This window comes from Equus caballus, chromosome 1, assembly GCF_041296265.1.
Source record: "Equus caballus isolate H_3958 breed thoroughbred chromosome 1, TB-T2T, whole genome shotgun sequence".
NCBI lineage: Eukaryota > Metazoa > Chordata > Mammalia > Perissodactyla > Equidae > Equus > Equus caballus.
Window position 1 is genome coordinate 142972347 of NC_091684.1, and position 19093 is coordinate 142991439.

Below are 19093 nucleotides of genomic sequence, written 5' to 3' on the forward strand. Positions count from 1 at the left end.
GAAGGGTTGTCAACTCCTTGACAAAGGTGATCTCTATTAACCCGCCTAGAAGAAAATCTGGAGCATCTCTAAGCCCCATCTCTATTCAGACTTTTCTCTAATGATACAATTGTATTTCTTTTCATTGATTCTCACAAAATTTGATCCTGGTCTATGATGGATCTCTTTTATCTATATTGGTTTTAAATGACTAAATTAATGCCTTTGGGAAAGAAACTCAATTACTCTTATTAAAGTGTAAAGCTGTTGAATCAGCATTGAATATTTAAAAATTCTGATGTTCTAGGACTTCTTAATGGATCCAGATATTTTATGGATATCTTATATCAAAAGGATAATGACTACATTGCTTTGAAATTCTGTCCTAAATGTGGCCTTCGCCTAACTGTTATTGGTACTTTTTAATTATTAAAATAAAACTGTGGTCAAAATTCTTGAGGGGACTGGGGTGCACGGTTGTAATAACACATAGGTTAAAAAAAACTTTGAATATATATTTGCTTCAAAAGGTCCTTATATGTGCAAGTGTTGGCAAGGATGTAGAGCAAAGAGAGCTCTCATATATTGTCAGTGAAAAAGTAAAATGGCATGCTACTTTGGAAAAGAGTTTGTCAATTTCTCACAAAGTTAAATATACACCCCTTGCATATGATCCAGCCATTCCACTCTGGGTATTTACAGAAGAGAAATGAAAGTGTGTGCCCACACAAAGTCTTGTACATGAATATTCATAGCAGCATTATTCATAATAGTAAAAACCTGGAAACAATCTAAGTATCCATCCCTGGATACTGAGCCTGGAGGTCTAGCTTACTGAATGGGGTCAGTTTCTCTTCTTTGGTTTGGAATGAGCTCCAGTATGTAAAGAGATTGGAAGTTGTCATTTCCATTCTTACAACAAGAAAAAAGCTGAACAAACTGAAAATTAATGACTTAATGAGTTTTTCATCAGAGATTTGAGGTAATAGAGCAAACCGCCACCCTGAAATCTGGAGAGACAGACAGGAGAATACAGAGAATCACAGATAAGATCAGCCTATCTGAACAGAAGCTGCTGGAGCCATAAACTTACAGGAATATTTATACGGTAATTTCGATAAATTGTTGGCCCATGAGTGTGGACTAATATGAGAGTGAGATACTCCTGGGATCCACAGTCTTGGAGGTGGGGGTTGTGGCTGGCATACTGTCATAAATTTTACCTCCAGGAACCCCACAAGGTTCTCATGGTGAAGAGCTAAGCAGAAACCTTAGTAGTAACAATTCTGAAATACTCCCAGCACCTTTTCTATAACAAAAGTCTACTCTCCAGGGAAAAAGACTTAACCCGAGCCTTACTGACTTGGGGGAAATGGCAATTACCTAACTCTAACCCTTCTATTCCTCCTATTTCATCTAGGGGGGAAAAAGTGGAAAAACAAAATGTGAGAGTCGCAGCCCAGGGACAAATGCCCACTAAGAGACTGATATTTAATCATAGGATTATAGAAAACACAGTCTGAAGAGACAAAACAAACATTCAGAACCACATTAGGATATGACAAAGATTTTGGAATCATCAGACAGGGAATTCAAAATAACTATAATTAATATGTTAAGGGATGTAATGGAAAAAGTAGACAACATGCAAAAAAACCCAGATGGGTAATGTAAACAGAGAGATGGAAACTTAAAAGAAAATCAAAAGGAAATGCTGGAAATTGAAACACTGTAACAGAAAGGAAGGAAGCCTCTGATGGGTTCATCTTTAGACTGGATACAGCCAAGGAAAGAATCAGTGAGCTTTATGATTACGTCCATAGAAATGTCCCAAATTGAAATGCAAGGAGGAAAAATAACGAAGAAAAAGCTCAGAACAGAATATCCAAGAATTGTGTGATAATTTCAAAAGGTGTAACATATGAGTTATGCCAGGAGAAGAGAGAATGAAACAAATGAAATATCTGAAATAAAAATGGATGAGAAGTTTCCAAAATGAATGACAGATACCAAAGAACAGATCCAAGAAACTCAGGGAACACCAAGCAGGATAAATATAAAAAAGAATCTATACTTAGGCATATCACATTCAAACAGCAGAAAACCAAAAACAAAGAGAGAATCTTGAAAGAAGCCAAAGAGAGGAAGATACCTTACCTAGAGAAGAACAAGGATAAGAATTATATTGGACTCCTTGTCAGAAATTATGCAAGCAGAAAGACAGTGAAGTGAAATATTTAAAGTATTGAAAGAAAAAAGAAACATTAAAATATCCAGTGAAATAAAGACTTTCTCAGGCAAAGAAAAACTAAGAGAATTAATTGCTAGCAAATCTGCCCTGAAAGAAATGTTAAAATAAGTTCTTCAAGGAGAAGAAAAATGATAGAAGTCAGAAACTTGGATTTAAATAAAGAAAGGAAGGGTGTCAGAGAAGGAATAAATGAAGGCAAAATGACATGTTTTAGTTTTCTTATTCTTAACTGATTTGATGGATAACTGTTCAAAGTAACAATAGTATTTAACAATATATTGGATAATGATAGCACATGGATAAGCTAGATGAATGAAAAAATGTTCTAAGAGATGAGAGGGAGAAATTGAGAATACTCTTTTATAACATGCCTGCGCTACTCATGACACAGTACGGTTTATTTGAAAGTGGGTTTAGATTAGTTGTAAATGTATACTGCAAGCACTAGGGCAACCACTAAAGAAATTTTTAAAAGAAGTATAATTGATATGTTAAGAAAGAAGTGAAAATGGAATCCTATAAAATGCTCAGTTAAAACCAGGAAAGGCAGAAAAAGAGAAGAAAGGGAAAAAAGCATCAAGTAACAAGCGCAAGGAATAGAAAACAGTTACAAACAGGTGAATGGGTAAAAGAATTGTGGCTTATCCATTCAATAGCCATCCATTCAGCAATATAAGGGAACAAACTATTGACGTGGGCAACAGTATGGATACATCTCAGAATAATAATGCTGATTGAAAGAAGCCAGACCAAAAAAAAAAAAAAGAATATGTATGTTTTTCCAATTGTATAAAATTCTATAAAGTGCAAACTTATCTATAGTGACAGAAAGCAGATGAGTAGTTCCCTGGGGACCAGAGAGGGAGAGTAAGTTGGGTCAGGAGAGAGGGATTACAAAGGAGCGTGAAGAAACTGTTGGGAGTGATGGATGTGTTCATTATTGTGATTGAGGTGATGGTTTCATGGGTATGTATGCATGCCCAAACCCATGATAGTAAGTGCTTTAAGTAAGTGCAATTTATTGTCTGTCAATCGTACCTCAAAAAAAATTCTTAAAAAATAGCTTACATGGGGGCTGGCCCGGTGGTGCAGCAGTTAAGTGCACACGTTCTGCTTCGGCAGCCCGGGGTTCGCCAGTTCAGATCCTGGGTGCAGACATGGCACCGCTTGGCACACCATGCTGTGGTAGGCATCCCATGTATAAAGTAGAGGAAGATGGGCCTGGATGTTAGCTCAGGGCCAGTCTTCCTCAGCAAAAAGAGGCTAATCTTCCTCAAAAAAAAAAAAAAAAAAAGCTTACATGAGGAAAGACAGTGAGATGTGAAAAGAGCAGTGAATACGGAGGTCTGAGGGGTCCAGAATTAAATCCACGACTACTTGCTGCATGATCTTAGGCAATTTATTTAACTCTTCTGAATCAAAGTGTCCTTCTCTGTAAAATGGGTATTGGGTTAGGATTGTATTCATATATATCTGAAAACTTGACAATGGCTGAAACAAAGAAGTGATGTAGGCTGTCCTGAGTTGGCATGGAGGATCAGTGGCGTCACTGAGGAACCGCGATCCTTCTACTTTCCTTGATGATGACTACCATTCCTCAAGCAACTTGAATGTTCCAGCAGGAAGAAGAAGAGGAAATGGCACCATCAGCTGACTTCTTATGTTTCATTGGCCATAGCTGAGTTATGTGGCTACCCATAGCTGAAACAGGGTCTAGGAAGCCAAGTTTTTATTCTCTAGCCTCTATAGCACAGAAGAGAAAGCAATAAGGGGTAAGATCAGGTGTTGAAAAAGCCAATCTACAGCATCTACCCCAGGTATAGTAAGAGTAACTAGACCAAATAGTCATTGAGATCGTTAAAGGGCATAAAGGATAAAAATTTGCTGTGAAAACGATAAAATGCAAAAAAGAAAAAAATCCCTGAAACATGTTGCTATTTGCTTCCTAATACACCAGAGGCTTAATCTGACCAGAGTTTGTAATCCTCTCAAATTAATGCCAGAGCCATTATAGCGCCATAATAAAATTCTTTGCCAATGGGATTTTGCTATGTTAACATGCAAAACAGTAAAAGCTGGGTTTGTAGACACCATGGGCTGCCTCAGCTCTATTCCATCTGTCAAGCTCGTAACCCTGGAGGCAGAACTTCTACATACCATGGCTGAACCCCACAGGAAGTATTTCCCACTAGTGATAAGGTACAAGCAGAATTCCTAGGAAAGCACTTATCAGGTCACCATGGGAGGCCAGGAGTCCTGAGATCAGTACACTGGATTGAGCTACAATAGCAATATGTGCATGAAGATAGAAAAGAGGCTCAGTGTCAGGTTTCATACAGGCCTTTCTAAACTGTCCACTCTAGAGCCAGCTCTGATGGCTTAGTGGCTGCCTGAGTTTGGTTCCCTGGCCAAGAACCACACGACTCGTCTGTCAGTAGCCATGCTGTGGCAGCATCTCACATAGAAGAACTACAAGGACTTACACCTAGGATATACAACTATGTACTGGGGCATTGGGAAGGGGGAAAAAAAAGAGAGGAAGATTGGCAACAGATGTTAGCTAAGGGTGAATCTTTCCCAGCAAAAAAAAAAAAAAAAGAAAAAAAAAGAAACTGTCCACTCTAAGGTGCCCTTTCACCCTAGTCACACTCTTTCTCATTATTGTGTTTTATTTTCTGAAACACTGCTGAAATTATTTGTTTATTGCCTATTTCTTCTCCCACCTTTGAATGCTTAATTCCATTGAGTAAGAACCTTTTTTGTCTTACTTACAGCTGTAAATCTAGAATCTTGAACAGTGTTTGCCCCATGATAGATGTTCTAAATGAGCCTTTTGAATGCCTTTTTATCCACTTATATATTTTTATTGCTTTCCCTCCCATCTAGTTAACTAACGCATCCATCACCTCATATATTTTTCTTCTTCCTTTTTTGGTGAGAACATTTAAGTTCTATTTGCTTAGCAAATATCAATTATACAATATAGTGTTATCAACTACAGGCACCATGTTAGACATTAGATCCTCAGACTTATTCATCTTATAGCTGAAAGCTTGTGTACTTTTACCATATATTATACCATATACCACATATTCTTGTTTTAATATCATAGAGATTACATGGTATCCACCTTTTGCTCTGTCTCTTAAACATCTTTACAAAAAATAGTATTCTGACCTAAGTCCTGGGAATGGATATGGGGAAAACGTTTGTGAATTGTTGAAGTGTCTGTAAAAGAAAATTGTATTCTAAAGAAATAATCTTCTGGGCATGTTTGAGCCATATTAAAGCTAGTATTTTAGGAATAGAATGCATTATCTTTGTAAAACCAAGTGACAAAGCTGTTGGTTTAATTCTTAAATTCGTACTTAACGCTTTTTAAACTGGCATATTGCTGATCTGTTGTATAGGGTTTTTCTTTGAATATGTTCGTATATTTAAACCACAAAGAGGCAAGATTGCGCCATATCATTTGGGGGAAAAGATGTGCATACCCAAAGCCCGATGGGAAACATAAGAACTCTTAAAGCAATTTTCTGCAACCAGCATGCCATTTGCCACATATCCCCAGCTTCATTATTACTGGGAAAAAATTTTCTTTTCTTTTTTAATCTAAAATATTTTTTGGCACCTTCTACACTCAGATAGCTGTATTTAGTTACTGTGCAATGCGAATCTTCACTAGCACACATCTTCAAGGTCACTGGGTTCTGACATTAGATTGGTCTGCCTTTAGTTGGTCTAACAGTAAGTAGATCCACTGACAAAACACACTAGCGGTCCACTAGGGGGCAGCAATGTGCAAACCAAATTTAAATTTGCCTCCAGAAACGCCGGTTATAAAAAAACTTGTTGCAAACATGTCTTAAATGTAAAAAGTTCAAATTAGTTCAGTGATGTAAAATACTTTATACTTTATGTACAAATGTTTCTCTTTTCTTGGAAGTAGGAGTCCAACGACTCATTAGGTTGAAGAGCAAAATGAGAATAGAATTGATTCTAGTCTTAGCGCCTTTACTAATTATATGATTTGGGGCAATCTACAATTTGCCTTCTGTTCCTCTCATATGATACACGAATTTGCACAAAATGATTATTAAAGTTATTTAAACTCTAAAATTCCATGGTTTTATGATTTATGATTATATTTCAGTCATTCAAAAATCTTGTTGATTAGGCTCTTCGGTTTGATCAACCATAACGATATTAGTGGATATTCTGCTTGAAAATGCCCACCATTATTTCATGGAAAATTTAGGTCCCTGAAATATGTTGATTTACCTTCTTAACAAAATGACACTTCTGCCCCCAACCTATTATTTGTATATAATCTAGTGACAATAATGATTGCAATGTTTTCTGGAATAAGATTTTGCTATTTAAATCATCAAAGCAATCTGTTTTTATTTTTAAAAAAGGAAGAAAAAGAAAATTCCACATGATGTTGTATACGAGCTGTTTTCACTCTCCGTTTATTTTCCTTTTAAAGTACTACATATGTGAACTCAGTATTAGTTACTTTACCAAAATTCTAAAGTCATTAAGAAGGTTATACATTAAAAGAAATAATTGTTGGCTTACAGGCCAGGGAAATGGTGCCTTAGAGTAGACAGAAGAGCATGTTACAAATCTGAACTGCTTTTATATCGTCATTCATTTGGTCAACCATTCCAGCTTCCAGATGTGGTGGATTTTGACAAAAAACAATGAATTCACAGTTATTCTTCACATTTGTTCAGTGACTGCCATTGTAAATACTCACTACAATAACCCGTTGTCAGTTTTCGCCTGAGCTGTGACTAAAACTGAAACTCTTTCCTAAATAGCATTTTTCGTGAGCACCAATGGATAAAACTGTCAACAGTTTAGTGAAAGCAGAAACCATTGCTGAATCCAGACTGATAATGTAGTCCTATTTAACACTATACCACATAGCTAAATATTTTCAACCCTCACTTAGGACATGTTTTCCTCCTGTATGCATAAGAAAGGAAGAAACATGCCTGGTAGGCAGTGAACGTGAGGGATGAAGGAAATTACTCTTTAAAGCATAGTAAACCTATTATTATTGTCAGAAGCCAGAGGTAGAACAATGTTACAGGTATGCTCGTGACTCCCTGCCCTGGCACATTAGCTCACCTTGTGCCAGTAAGGCTGACACCCCTTTTTCTACGACTCTGAGGCCAGTTAGCTTCCTCCTCAGACAGTCTTAGGCTCAGCTCATCTCAATGCCTGAAGTCATTAGCATGAGATAATAAATTACTCATTTCAACCAATTAGCTTTTCCACTAGAGGGTAAGGACTGTGAGGAGACCCCAACCTCAGAGTCAACAATTTGGAACATAAGTTGCAGTCTCACAACAGTAGTGAGATGAGCCCTTCAGACACTGTCTTACTTCCATAGAGTAACGAGTAAAATCTGATTGCCTAGGTGCAAATCCTGACTCTGCTCTTTATTCTGTGCCTCAAGATCCTCATCTGCAAAATGAAATCGCCATGCCCACTTTTTAAGGGTAGTTCTAAGAATTACAAGTTAATACTTATGAAACTATTATAATTATTATTTAACCTTAGAACATTAAAATGTTTTTCCATTTCTCCAATGCTTCTCCAGCAAAATGTAGCCAAGAATATCAGATTGGATTCCTCCTAATATTCACAGTTGACCTTGGACAAGTCAATGGTGACTCTCTTGGCCTCATTTTCTTGTCTGGGGTCTTACCCAACGCTCCATAAGTAATAAATTTTCGAAGATGGTCTTAATGGATGTGGTGCAATGAGCAAACTTCAAAATGAGGAAATTGGAGCAAATAGACGGCCAAGACACCCTCTAGTTTTAACCGTCGTGTGACTCATCTCCCAATAGGACTGTGGGGAACAAATGAAATGCAGTTGGCTGTCTACCTTGGGAAACACTACTGCAGAACCCCATACCATTTGCTGAAAAGACTTTTGAAAGGTATCTACAGAAAATATTACATCCTTTACTGTGATGATTAATTCAGTATCAGCTCTGCCAATACTGGACTGAAAAGTCTGACTAAAAGGGTAAATACATGTTTATTTTGTACAAGGCGGCTGTCCGTGTCCCCGTGTCCGCGAGCCGGCGGGCAGACAGCGCCCGAGGGCAGGCCCGGGCCGCCCGCGCCCTCAGAGGAGCAGCAGGGGGCCCAGCAGCAGCTCGCCTTGGCCCAGCCGGCGGCCCCGCTCCAGGCCGCGGCCCTTGCGCTCGGCCTTGACGCGCACGGCCAGGCGGCGCACCTCGTCCTCCGAGAGCCCGTCCAGGCACAAGTCCTGCTCGAAGGCGGCCCGGCGGCTCCGCCGCACCACGGCGCCGCGCTGCGGCCGGGTCGGGCCGGGCGGCTGCAGGATGAAGCTGACGCGGCAGCCGACGGCGCGGGGCTCGGCGGCCCCCGCGGCCAGGCCCTCGGCGCGGAGCAGCCGGACGCGGAGGCGCCCGCTGGCCGGGCTGTACTGGGCGGCCAGGCGCAGGGCGCCGCCGGCGCGGCCCAGAGCCACGGTGCCCTCGGCCTCCAGGCGGTCGGGCCGCGGGATGGGGGGCGGCGGCGCGGCGGACGCGGCCCGGGCGGGGGGCGTGGAGCCGGCGGCGCGCTCCTCGTCCTCGTCGCCGTCCCCGCTGGACACGGAGCGGGCGCGGGCCAGGCCGCCCCTCCTCCGGGCCCGCAGCGCGCGTCTCAGCAGCCCTTCGGGGGCGCGCAGGAGACAGCGGCCGCGGGGCCGCGGGGCGAGCGCGTCCCGGGGCGGGCGGGGGCCGCCGGGGGCCGCGGGGGTGGTGGCGGGGGCTCCGGCCCGGGGGACGAGGTGGGTGTCGCCGCCGCCGAGGGTGCGGGCACGGGGGCGAAGCGCGGCGGCGCGGGGCGCCCCGAGGAAGAGCGACTCCTTGCGGCGGGTGTGCGGGCTCTCGAGCAGCGCGCAGAAGCCGTAAGCGGTGCGCGCGCGGGGTAGGTGCGGCAGCGAGAGCGCTGCCTGCGAGCGCGGGTCCCAGTCCGTGCGCCCGGCGCTGTCGTCTGTCCCTTCTTCTTGACCCCAGGAGTCCCGGAGTGCAGCCAGGGCCGGGCAGGGCGCGAGTCGCGGGGGGATGCAGAACTCGGGGATGCGGTCCGGAGTGAGCACGTTTGCGCACGCGGCGGGTGTGACAGTCCTGCCTCGGCGGGCCCGACCCTGGAGAAACCCATGCCCGCCCCGCAGGAGGCGCTCGGGACCCCAACAGAGCCGCTCCAGGCACCACATCATGCGGCAAGTGCCGGATCCGGGCGACCCTCTGCTGGAGCTGGTCAGCCTGTAACGCACGAGCGCACACCGATTGTCAGAGGAAGCCCTGCAGGGCGCAGCAATTCCTAACTCTTTTTTTCTATTTTTGGGGTGCCTCCTCCTGCCTCCCCCGGGGCCAAGGCAGACTGCCCCTTACCTGCTATTGCAAATTATGTTTCAGTGATTGAAAAACAATTGTTCTTCTCTCGTCCTGTCTCTGTTCCGTAGTTACGTATACCTCGGGGCTTATTGCTTTACCTTCGATCCCCCTTCCCTGGTCTAAGGCGGTGATTCAAAATGTTGGTCGCTAACTTTGGTCGCACAATCCTCCATGCCACGAGGCGCTTTGCTTGGGCAATCGTTTCCTGAATCCTTGGTTCTTGCACGCTAGTCCTCAGAGAGAATTAAAATAATAATTGTTATCCCCTTCCAGGACACAGGGCTTGCTCTCCCCTTTAGGCGCAAAGCGCCTCAGAGAGCCCCAGGGGGAGTTAAGCAAAGCTATGGGTCCCTCCTAAGGTACCTGGGGTCCGGTGGCCAGATGGGTCTCTGCACCATTCAACGTGGGGTACCGGCCTGGAGAGGAGCGCAGCCTCTGGGAAGTTCAAAGGGCGCGCGGCGGGGTTCAGTACCAGTGTTCAAGGACAACCAGCGGGAGCCTTTATACCTGGAGCCTGGGATGCCGGCCAGTGGGCGGGCGTGAGCTGCGCTGCTTGGTAACCTGACGCCAGGCCTTTCCTTCTGCCACGTGGCTGGATCTGCTGCGCACATCCAAGAGATCCCCTTCTCTCTCTTTCCTGCTTTGAGTGGGGATGTTAGCCTAAACCAGTTTCTGTTTTCTCACGGTGTAAAAGATGGTTGTCTTGACTATATCGCAGGCATTGTGGGGATCCACCGACATAATGAACTGGAATGCACAGAAACACTCTGTACCCACCATTAAAGGAAGATAAAAGTCCGGTTTGTCTTATTCTTACCTATACCCTCCCCCAGATCCAGGCTTTCGGTTGCCCAGCGTTTGAGGTTCCTTACCTGCTTTCTGGTTTTCAGTTCCAATTTTAAATGTTTTTTCGTTGTTGATTATAAACCACTCTGGGTATGGGGAACCTTATGGGGTGCTGGAAATATTCCGTATCTTGATCTGGGTGGGGTTACAGGGGTGTATCCATATGTTAAACAATCATTTAGCATACACTTAAGATTACCTGTAAGATTGTATGTATCTTATACCTCAGTTAAAAAAAAATCAACCCACTTCTGAAGCCACGTGTGCTGATTTTTGATTGGGAAAATATACTCCTGCGTATAACTGGGCTGCTGGAACCACCCTTTGGAGGCACCCTGAGCACCCCTGCCTTCCTAGGCTATGCCTGGGAGAGACTCTGTTCCGTCCTTTTGAAAATTGACCTACGTTCCCTGTAATAGAGCTGCCTCCAGCTAGCTCAGGTTGAAAGGGTCTGAGGCATTGTTGTGCACTGGTTTAATGTGATCTCAAATCCACTTGTTTATGCCTTCACTTGTTTTAATTCACTTGTTTATGACCAAGACCAAAAAAAGCTGTTGTTTTGATATAAGAATGAAGTAAATTGTGTCAGGATGTCATCTCACGTGTTGTTGTAGATAAAGACCTCAGTAGCTGAGCTGCTGAGGGGCCCTGCTAGGGGCTTATCAAGTGAGAATGTGTGGAGAAGCAACTATGTACGGCAAGGGGACATTTAGACTATAAATACTGAGAGTTTGTGAGAATTATTCGAGAGGGTTGTGTCTGGGCAAGGAGACTCTACTGATCTAAATCCGAAGATCTTGAGACACTCGCTCCTGTTTTGGCCAGAGCAACCCTTTGGTTGGCAGTGGTGTTAAACGGTGCAGCAGTCTCAGGACGAGAAGGGCCATCTGATGGCCCTTGGAGTGATAACTTTAGGAGCAGCCTATCCTGCTGGTCAACGCCAGTGCTGTCGCTCCCTAGCAACAGGGCTCTTTTCACTTTTGCGCTGGCTGCCGAGCCGCCTCTCCCAAGTGCATACTCATATAAAAAGGTACACCTTGAACTAAATTTGGGCTTTATTCTTTTTATCATCCCTTGCCTGGAACAATAATGTGATTAATCTAGCATTGGTTTGGAGGATGTTATGCTGTTTCTTTATTGGCTTATTAAAAGACATTATCCTGTATCCTATTGGCTTGTGAAACTATTATTAATCCCACAGTGAACCTGTGTTAAACTCTTGGCAAAGACAGCCTGTCTTTGAGCATTTTTTGGCCCCCAAAACAAAACAGGCATTTTGTTCAGCGTTTGGGTGTATGCTGTTTCTGCCTAAGATACTGCCTTGTAAATTAATTGTTTCTCCAAATAATGTTCAATAAATTAAACTGAATTCATGCAAAGGTGATTTTAGGATGGGGTGTATGCATTTCATTTCCAGGATATACCTACATAGGCACTGTGCTTGATGATTTACATATAGTTTCTAGAATTATCACATAAACCCTGCAAATTATGATTATTCCTAGTAACTTACCAAGTTCACACAGGGAAATGGAGGAAATAATACATACTAACAGGCATAAAGGAATTGCTTGGGGGATTAAATAACTCTAAAAATGTAAAATATTTAGGACTGTGCCTGGATCATGATAATTGCTAAATACACTGAAGCAGTGATTATTATTATTATTAATTAAGATAGAAGGGAAATTGTAGAGTGTAATGGTTAAGAAAATTGGGTCTGAAATCAGATCTGGTTTTGATTCCAGAATGGCTGCTCACTATGTGACCTTGAGCAAGTTACTTAACCTTTCTAAGCCACAGTATCAAACATAAAATTAGGAGGTGGGGCCTTTGGGAAGTAATGGGATTGGTGACCTCATAAAAGAGACCCAGGAGAGCTCCCTCGCTCCTTCTGATAATAACAGTATCTACCTATAGGATAGCACATAATAAGATAATGCATATGAAGAGTTTTGCATAGAGCCTGACATATACAATGTCAGATATTATATTTATTGTTATTACAGAAGAGAGCAAATGTTCATTAGTTCATTTATTCATTGAAAGCAATATTTACAGAATGCTTCTTGGGTTCCATCGACCAGGCTAGGCAGTTGTTTCCAGGCTGTACAAGATCCCATCAGTTATGTGCATCTGTCAGAAGAGAAATGAAATGCTGATGAAATATTTGAATTCCATCTGGCTGAGGCAGAAGTGAAACAGGGGACCAACCTGCTTTAACTATACTCAGTTGTCTATTTGCAAAAGCGGTTAGATAATGCATTACTGAAACCCACCTACGGATAACATCTCTGATGCGTGGGTCACCATGGTAATGAGGGCTTGAGTTTTTTCAGGAACTGAGAGTCGACTTCTTGTCCAGTTCAGGCTGGTTAAGACCACCAACTCATCAACTGGGCCTTCTCAGATGACCAATAAGTGACCCTTTGATGTTAAGAAGCCCAAAACTCTACCCTCAGATCACGGTAATGCCGCCATTATGTGAACATGAGTCCTGTGAAGAGCCATGAAACTTGACTACGCTTGTGTAAGATCATCAATTCCTCACTTTTCTTACCTCCAATCATCTATCCCCACACTTCAGACCACCCCATCCCTTTATCCCATAAATATTCCTAACTCCCATTTTTCGGAGAGGTAGATTTGAGATTTGTTCTCCCATCTCCTCGCTTGGCTGCCTTGTGAATTAAACCCTTTCTCTGTTTGTTGTCTCAGTGATTGGCATAAACGTGGTGGGCAAAAGGAGCCTGGTCTGGTAACAGGAGTGAGAAGTGACTATTGACTACAGTTTATATATTTAGTCTAGGGGGCACAGTTGGTGGGTCCCTGGGTTTACCATGCCCTTGACCAGCTATTTCTTTGTCTTTTTATATCCTCTCCACTCGTGGCCAAAATTCTTGGGCCAGTGCTAAATCTATGGGAGAATGATTACCAAATTATATACTCAAGGTTCAAGTGCATGTGTTTTGACTCGGCTTTTCTCAGGAGACAAGACGATCTTGGCTCTGCAAGTGAGAGCCCAGAGAGGCCTCAGTTAAAATGGTGAGGCTCACAATCTGAGCAGTTGTTAAGCAAAGCCATGTTGTGGTGGGAGAAAGGGAAAGAGCACCAGGGCATGAGAAATGATTTAGGAGTGAAGAAACAGAGACTTTGGAGGGAACCTGTCCTAGCTCCAAATCTGCTGTGCAAGTTTTTAGCTGTGGTACTGTGGGCAAGTGAATTAACCTCTCTGAGCCAAGTTGTAAAATGGGGGTAATAACACCTATTCCACAAGATTGTGTGAGGGTTAAAAATGCATGAAATGCCTGGCACATAGTAAGTGCTGGCTAACAGTTAGCTGTTAGTAGTATTATACAGGTTTGCTTGGCTAGGGATTAGCTGAGCCACACATGAACTCCTTTAAAAACGTTTTCTTCTTGGCAAAGCAAAGCAGGTTTGCTTTGTTTTCATTAACAATTCACCTTCTTCAATAATACTTTAGAAGCAGAGATTAGACAATTCCTGTATAAAATGTCTTGAAAACAGCAGAGACCTTCCCTTGCGTGGCTGGTCCCCTGTGACCACATTAAGCCTTATGTTTTACTTGCCTCAGGAGCATGAGCCATGCAGTACTTGGGAGGATGGTCTAACAGGATGAGGCCCTGTGCCTGGAACACACAAATCTACCTAGAGGAAGATGCGGCCGTTCTGAGCTCACAGCTATAGCCACGGGAACATTCAGTGATGGAGCTGGAAAATAATTCTGTGAAGTAAGCATAAATATATCACACACCATTGAGGTCAGAGGTGCTCTTGGAGTAGAAGGAAACTGAGCAATGTAAAGCAGACATATAATATATAGGAGGTTGAGTGTCAAGAAAAGAAAGAAGAGAGTTTATAGCCCAAGAAAATACTGGTGTTCTGCCTTGTGCATCTCATTCAACACAACTAGAGTATGGAGTAACAGAAGGAACTCAGACCGGGGAGTCAGTACTCTCAGGTTTTATCCGACAGTCACTAACTTGTTGTGGGACCTTGGCAAGTCACTTCATTCTCTTTCATACTCAGTGTCTCCATCTGTCAGATGAGGAGGGGGGGTTGGATTAACCAGGTGATCTGTGTTTGCCTCTGGCTCTAGCATTCTGCAATCCACTCCAGAGCTTTCTCCCAGTTAACCCTCCTAACTTTCCTGACAGTCCATGTTGTCATGCTATTCTCTAGCTTTCTCCTTCATTTCTCATTACTGAAAGAGAAAAGATGGCAGTGCTCAGGAAGCTGAAGGAAATTAATACCTTCTGTGTAATTCTGGGGAAATCACTTCCTATTCCTGACCTTAATTTTCTCTTAAAATGGAAACACTATTACGTGCATTACTTATCTCACAGATCTTTTGTGAGGATGATATGAAAATGAACATCTTGGCATAATAATGGCATGATAGCTCACGAGGAATAACACAAGAGCTATTAATAAAATAGGATAATGCATGTAAAAGCATACATATGTGCTTTCTTTCTTTTACACTTTCTTTCTAAAGTGTAAAGCACCGTGAAAGTGCAAGGAATCATTATTACACAGGGTTAGTATTGTCCACTTGTCCCACCAATTTACACCTTCTGTTCAGTTTGCTTGAACACAATCTTCTGCCTATAGCATCTTTCATATGGTCTCGCACTGTTATTCATTCAGCCTTGAATTGTCTCTTAACTTTTTTATGGTGCATGCCTTATCCCAAACAGAACATGCCATTTTTGGCATCCTCCTCAGTGCGTAGTTGGTGTGAGTATACAAAGGGAGAGGGACCGTTGGAGGAGGGGGGGTGCTCTAGGAAAACCTTGGGGCAGACCAAGGAGGGCTTTGTGAACACTGGAAAGTTACTGGATGTTTCTGAGCAGGTGACTAAGTTAAAAAGGAGACAGTAGGCCCAAAATGGAGTCACTTGTGCTAAGCTCCACCAAAACTTAATACCTAACCTAACTGCCGTCGCAACCTTCCCAGGAATGTGACCTTTAACCAGCCAACCTGGAATTTCCTGGTCAGCATAAGGAGGTAGTGCACTGACAGACCCCTTCCATTTTCCTTGGGTGGGTGACCTTGCCTGAAACAAAGCATTCTTGGCTAATAATTTCCTTTTTTTCCTGCTTCTTCTCTGCCTTAAAATTTTTTTCCTTTTCTGCAGCTTGAGGGAGCTCCTTTCTATTTGCTAGATGGGATGCTGCCCAATTCATGAATCATTTAATAAGGACAATTTGATCTTTAATCAGTTGAATTTTTGTTAACAGTAACTGGAGTTCACCTGTGCTTTGGGAAACTGGCTCTGGTGGCAGTGTGCAGATGGATGGAGAAGGGAAAAATGAGCGGCCAGGAGACCAGCTGGCAGAACTGCAATGGTCTAGGTGAGACCTAAGAACTTAGAGACTACAGCAAAAGTAGAACAGACAGGGTTGGCTGTTAATTGGTTGCGGATAGCGAAAGAAAGAAGTCTTAATGCCTTGTAGGTATTCTGTCAGAGTGACTGAACCAGGAAAAGCAGTTAAAGATTTATTTTCTGTGTGCAGGAGTGGAGAATGGAGGCGGATATTGATAGTACTCGTTAGCATTGCTTCTGTCTTTGTTTTACATCCATTTTACATAACACCAATTGAAGATGTTTTGACTATTTTTTCCTTCTCCAATGGACTTTGAATTTAAGAAGTGATTTTTCTTTTTGATCCTCTGCAAGGCTAAGCTGTTGTCTTAGTCCTTTCAGGCTGCTATAACAAAATATCGTAGACTAGGTGGTTTAAAAACAACACAAATTTATTTCTCACAGTTCTGGAAGCTGGGAAATCCGAGATCAAGCAGATTCAGCGTGTGGTGAGAGCCCACTTCCTGGTTCATAGATGGGTGTTGCCTTTGCTATGTCCTCATATGAGAAGGGGCAAGGGAGATTTCTGGCATCTCTTTTTTAAGAGCACTAATCCCCACTCATGAAGGCTCTGTCCTCAAGACCTAATTACCTCCCAAAGGCCCCACCTCCTAATACCATCACATTGGTAGTTAGTTAATGATTTCAACATATGAACTGGGGCTGGGGGCCTGGGGAGGGGGCAGCAAATTCAGTCTATAGCAGTTGTTTAAGAGCAACTTACACATAGTTTTCCAGACGTTCCCAGTAACAAAGCATTTAATCAATGCTTGTGATTACAAATAAGCTTAGCATTTCTCAGGTTTATTTGTTTCTGCATCTCAACAGCTTCTTGAAATGTATTTTGGAAAAAAAGTCCAGTTCTCTAAAGCAAATTGGTTTGGCAATGGGTGGTTAAATTCTACTAAGGTACAAAGTCTTTGTTTTAGAAAAGTCCTGTTTGCAACGTCTCGCCACACCAGAAACAGTTCAATGATGGCATGGAAGAAAGTGATAAAAAGATAACAGCTAATCCATACTTAAAGGAAAAAAAGTACTACGTTTATTTCCCTAACAGGATAGAAAACTAAAAAGTAGCTTTGGAATTAAGAACGAATCAAGCCCAGAAGGGCGAGAAAGAATGAGTTGAGAGGAAAACGCAAATTCAGTTCCCATCTTATCTGCCATCTTAAGTTGCAGTTCTGTTCTCTCTCCTCCCACTCTTAGATCATTAAAGTGTGTTTTCACGAAGCAAGACGAAGCGGAGACCTTGCCCCAGGCCGAGTTGATCTGTAGCAGGACAAGGGGGCAGTGTCTCCTTTTCCCCGCCTCACCCACAGGCGAAGGGCTGGCTGCTTAGGAAGCGCTCGGGGTGGGCTCGAGGCCTGGGCAGCGCCGGGCGCCCGGCGGGTCGCTTGGGGCCAGACGCGGGAGCTGCTTTCACCTGGGACGGTTGAGCTCTGCACACCGAGGTCAACACGGGGCGGGGAAGCCTAGCGGCCACACAGATGTCTCCGTGCTAACTCCTGCCCTCTCCTTTTCTTCCCTTCTCCTCGGACCCACTGCCCACGTATGCCCAAACCCGGCTTCCCCGCCGCTCGTCTGCCCGCCCGCAGATGACGGCGGCTGCAGCATCCTAGACGTCCGGGGCCCAGTCCTCCCGGCCTCTGGCGGCGGCGGCGGCGGCGGCGGCGCGCCTGCGCACGGCCGGGTCACGCGCGGCGCGGCGCGGGGGCGGGTCGGCGCCCGAGGGGCTGTCATGCGGGGCGCAGGTCTCCGCCCTCAGCTGCGCCCGGCGGTTCCGGCTCCACCCTCGGCCGCCGCCTCAGCCCCACCATGGTGCTGGAGTCGGTGGTCGCGGACCTGCTGAACCGCTTCCTGGGCGACTATGTGGAGAACCTGAACAAATCGCAGCTGAAGCTGGGGATCTGGGGCGGTAAGCGAGGGGGCGCGGCCGGGGGCTGCGGGCGCTGCTGAGGGGTCCACGCCGCAGGCTCCTCCCGCCGGGGCTCCAGCCCGGGCCTTGCTCCCTGCGCCGCCCGAGACTCCGCCTCCGGGGAGGGCGCTCGGCGGGGCCCCGTCCCCGGGCGGCAGGTGCGGGGCCCCGGGAGGCCTGTGCCCGCCTGCGCCGCCGCGGGGGCCCGGGTGGGGAGATGCGGCAGAGTCGCGCTCGCGCTGTCCGACTTCCCACCTTTCGCGTCCCTGAGGCCGAAGCCTCTGCCCTGTCCCGCTCTGCCCACCTTGGGGATCCTCTAGCTGCCCTCCGCCTGCCCCCTTTGGCTCCACAGCGTGAAGAAACCCTTTCTGCTCCCGCCCCGCGTGGAATGCGGATGGCTGTGTAGTCACACGCGCCCAAATAAAGTGGTATCAAGGAAAAAGAACAAGGAGATCGCGTTTCGCAGTTACCTTCTCCGGCATTTTCTAGCCAGCAGGAACTGGCTTCCTCCTCTTTGGGATGGCAGGGTTGGGAAGGGATCAGCAGGGGAAGAGCGTCACGAAAGGCATGTCAGTAGGGCATCTTCCTCTTAGTACTTTCAACTTCTGAGAAAGTGGTTTCTTCCCTTAATGTTTACTTCTCCCTCAATAAGAAGAGGACTTTCAGTTTTTTTGTTGGAGCAATAAAAAGAAATTGAGGCCACGACTGGCATCATCAGTTAGGGGCGTGCCCGCGAGTTTACCCCAACGTTTCTATCCTAGAGGTTAAGTGTAAAGAAGTAGACAGTAAGTAGTAGGCTTGCACACTTTTCAAAAAGCCGAGTTAATTGCACTAATTACATCTTAACCTTGGGGGACATTGGGGATGCTTTCTCACTCTACAAAAGGCTTTTGGGAATTTTGTCAGTTTTGGAGGGAAATCCAAAGAACTACTTAAATGCGTGGAACTCGTTTTAATTCAGTCAACAAATAGTTAGAGATGTGCGCTGTCTGATAGGGTCGACGCTCAGCACTGTGGCTGTTGAGCAGTTGAATTGTGATTAGTGTGAATTGAGACGTGCTGTAAGTATAAAATACCCACCCAGTTTTGAAAATACTCAATAGGAGAAAGTGTATAATATCTGTTTTTTTATGTTGATTACGTGTTGGAATAATTTGATTATATTGGGTTAAATACATTATTAAATATGTAATATATTGTATGTAATAATATGCATTGTTAAATATATCGTATATAAATACATAGATTAAATATATACGACGTATTATTAAAATTCATTCC

At 44.3% G+C, this 19093-nt stretch overlaps 2 protein-coding genes and 1 long non-coding RNA gene across 9 annotated transcripts in view; 1 reads left to right on the plus strand and 2 right to left on the minus strand.

The window, feature by feature from the left end:
• Positions 1 to 6674: 6674 nt before the first annotated feature.
• Positions 6675 to 10388, minus strand: C2CD4A (C2 calcium dependent domain containing 4A). Of its 2 annotated transcripts, none has more exons than XM_023616385.2 (3): positions 10026 to 10388; positions 9660 to 9889; positions 6675 to 9530 (listed from the first exon to the last, which is right to left on the minus strand). In XM_023616385.2, the coding sequence occupies exon 3, from the start codon at positions 9482 to 9484 to the stop codon at positions 8381 to 8383; it is 1104 nt and encodes a 367-aa protein (XP_023472153.2). In that variant the 5' UTR covers positions 9485 to 9530; positions 9660 to 9889; positions 10026 to 10388; the 3' UTR covers positions 6675 to 8380. The 2 variants fall into 2 exon arrangements, with proteins under 2 accessions (XP_023472153.2, XP_023472147.2); XM_023616379.2 differs by having other exon boundaries at positions 9660 to 9895.
• Positions 10389 to 12528: 2140 nt separating this feature from the next.
• On the minus strand, positions 12529 to 18440 carry LOC111767573 (uncharacterized). The gene is made up of 3 exons (XR_011426117.1): positions 18283 to 18440; positions 14099 to 14253; positions 12529 to 12644 (listed from the first exon to the last, which is right to left on the minus strand). It is a non-coding gene; the product is annotated as an uncharacterized lncRNA (long non-coding RNA).
• VPS13C (vacuolar protein sorting 13 homolog C) overlaps positions 17591 to 19093 on the plus strand; it is a 170788-nt gene continuing 169285 nt past the window's right edge. For 4 of the 6 annotated variants that reach the window (XR_011426104.1, XR_011426105.1, XM_023616348.2 and 1 more), the window contains exon 1: positions 17592 to 17812. Coding sequence is in view for 3 of the 6 variants with exons in the window: in XM_023616348.2 (XP_023472116.2) it covers positions 17713 to 17812 (100 nt within the window). In the remaining 3 variants the exon portion in view is untranslated. Of the gene's footprint in view, positions 17813 to 19093 lie in introns of all 6 variants that reach the window. The other 2 variants (XR_011426108.1, XM_023616352.2) reach the window with 1 other exon arrangement.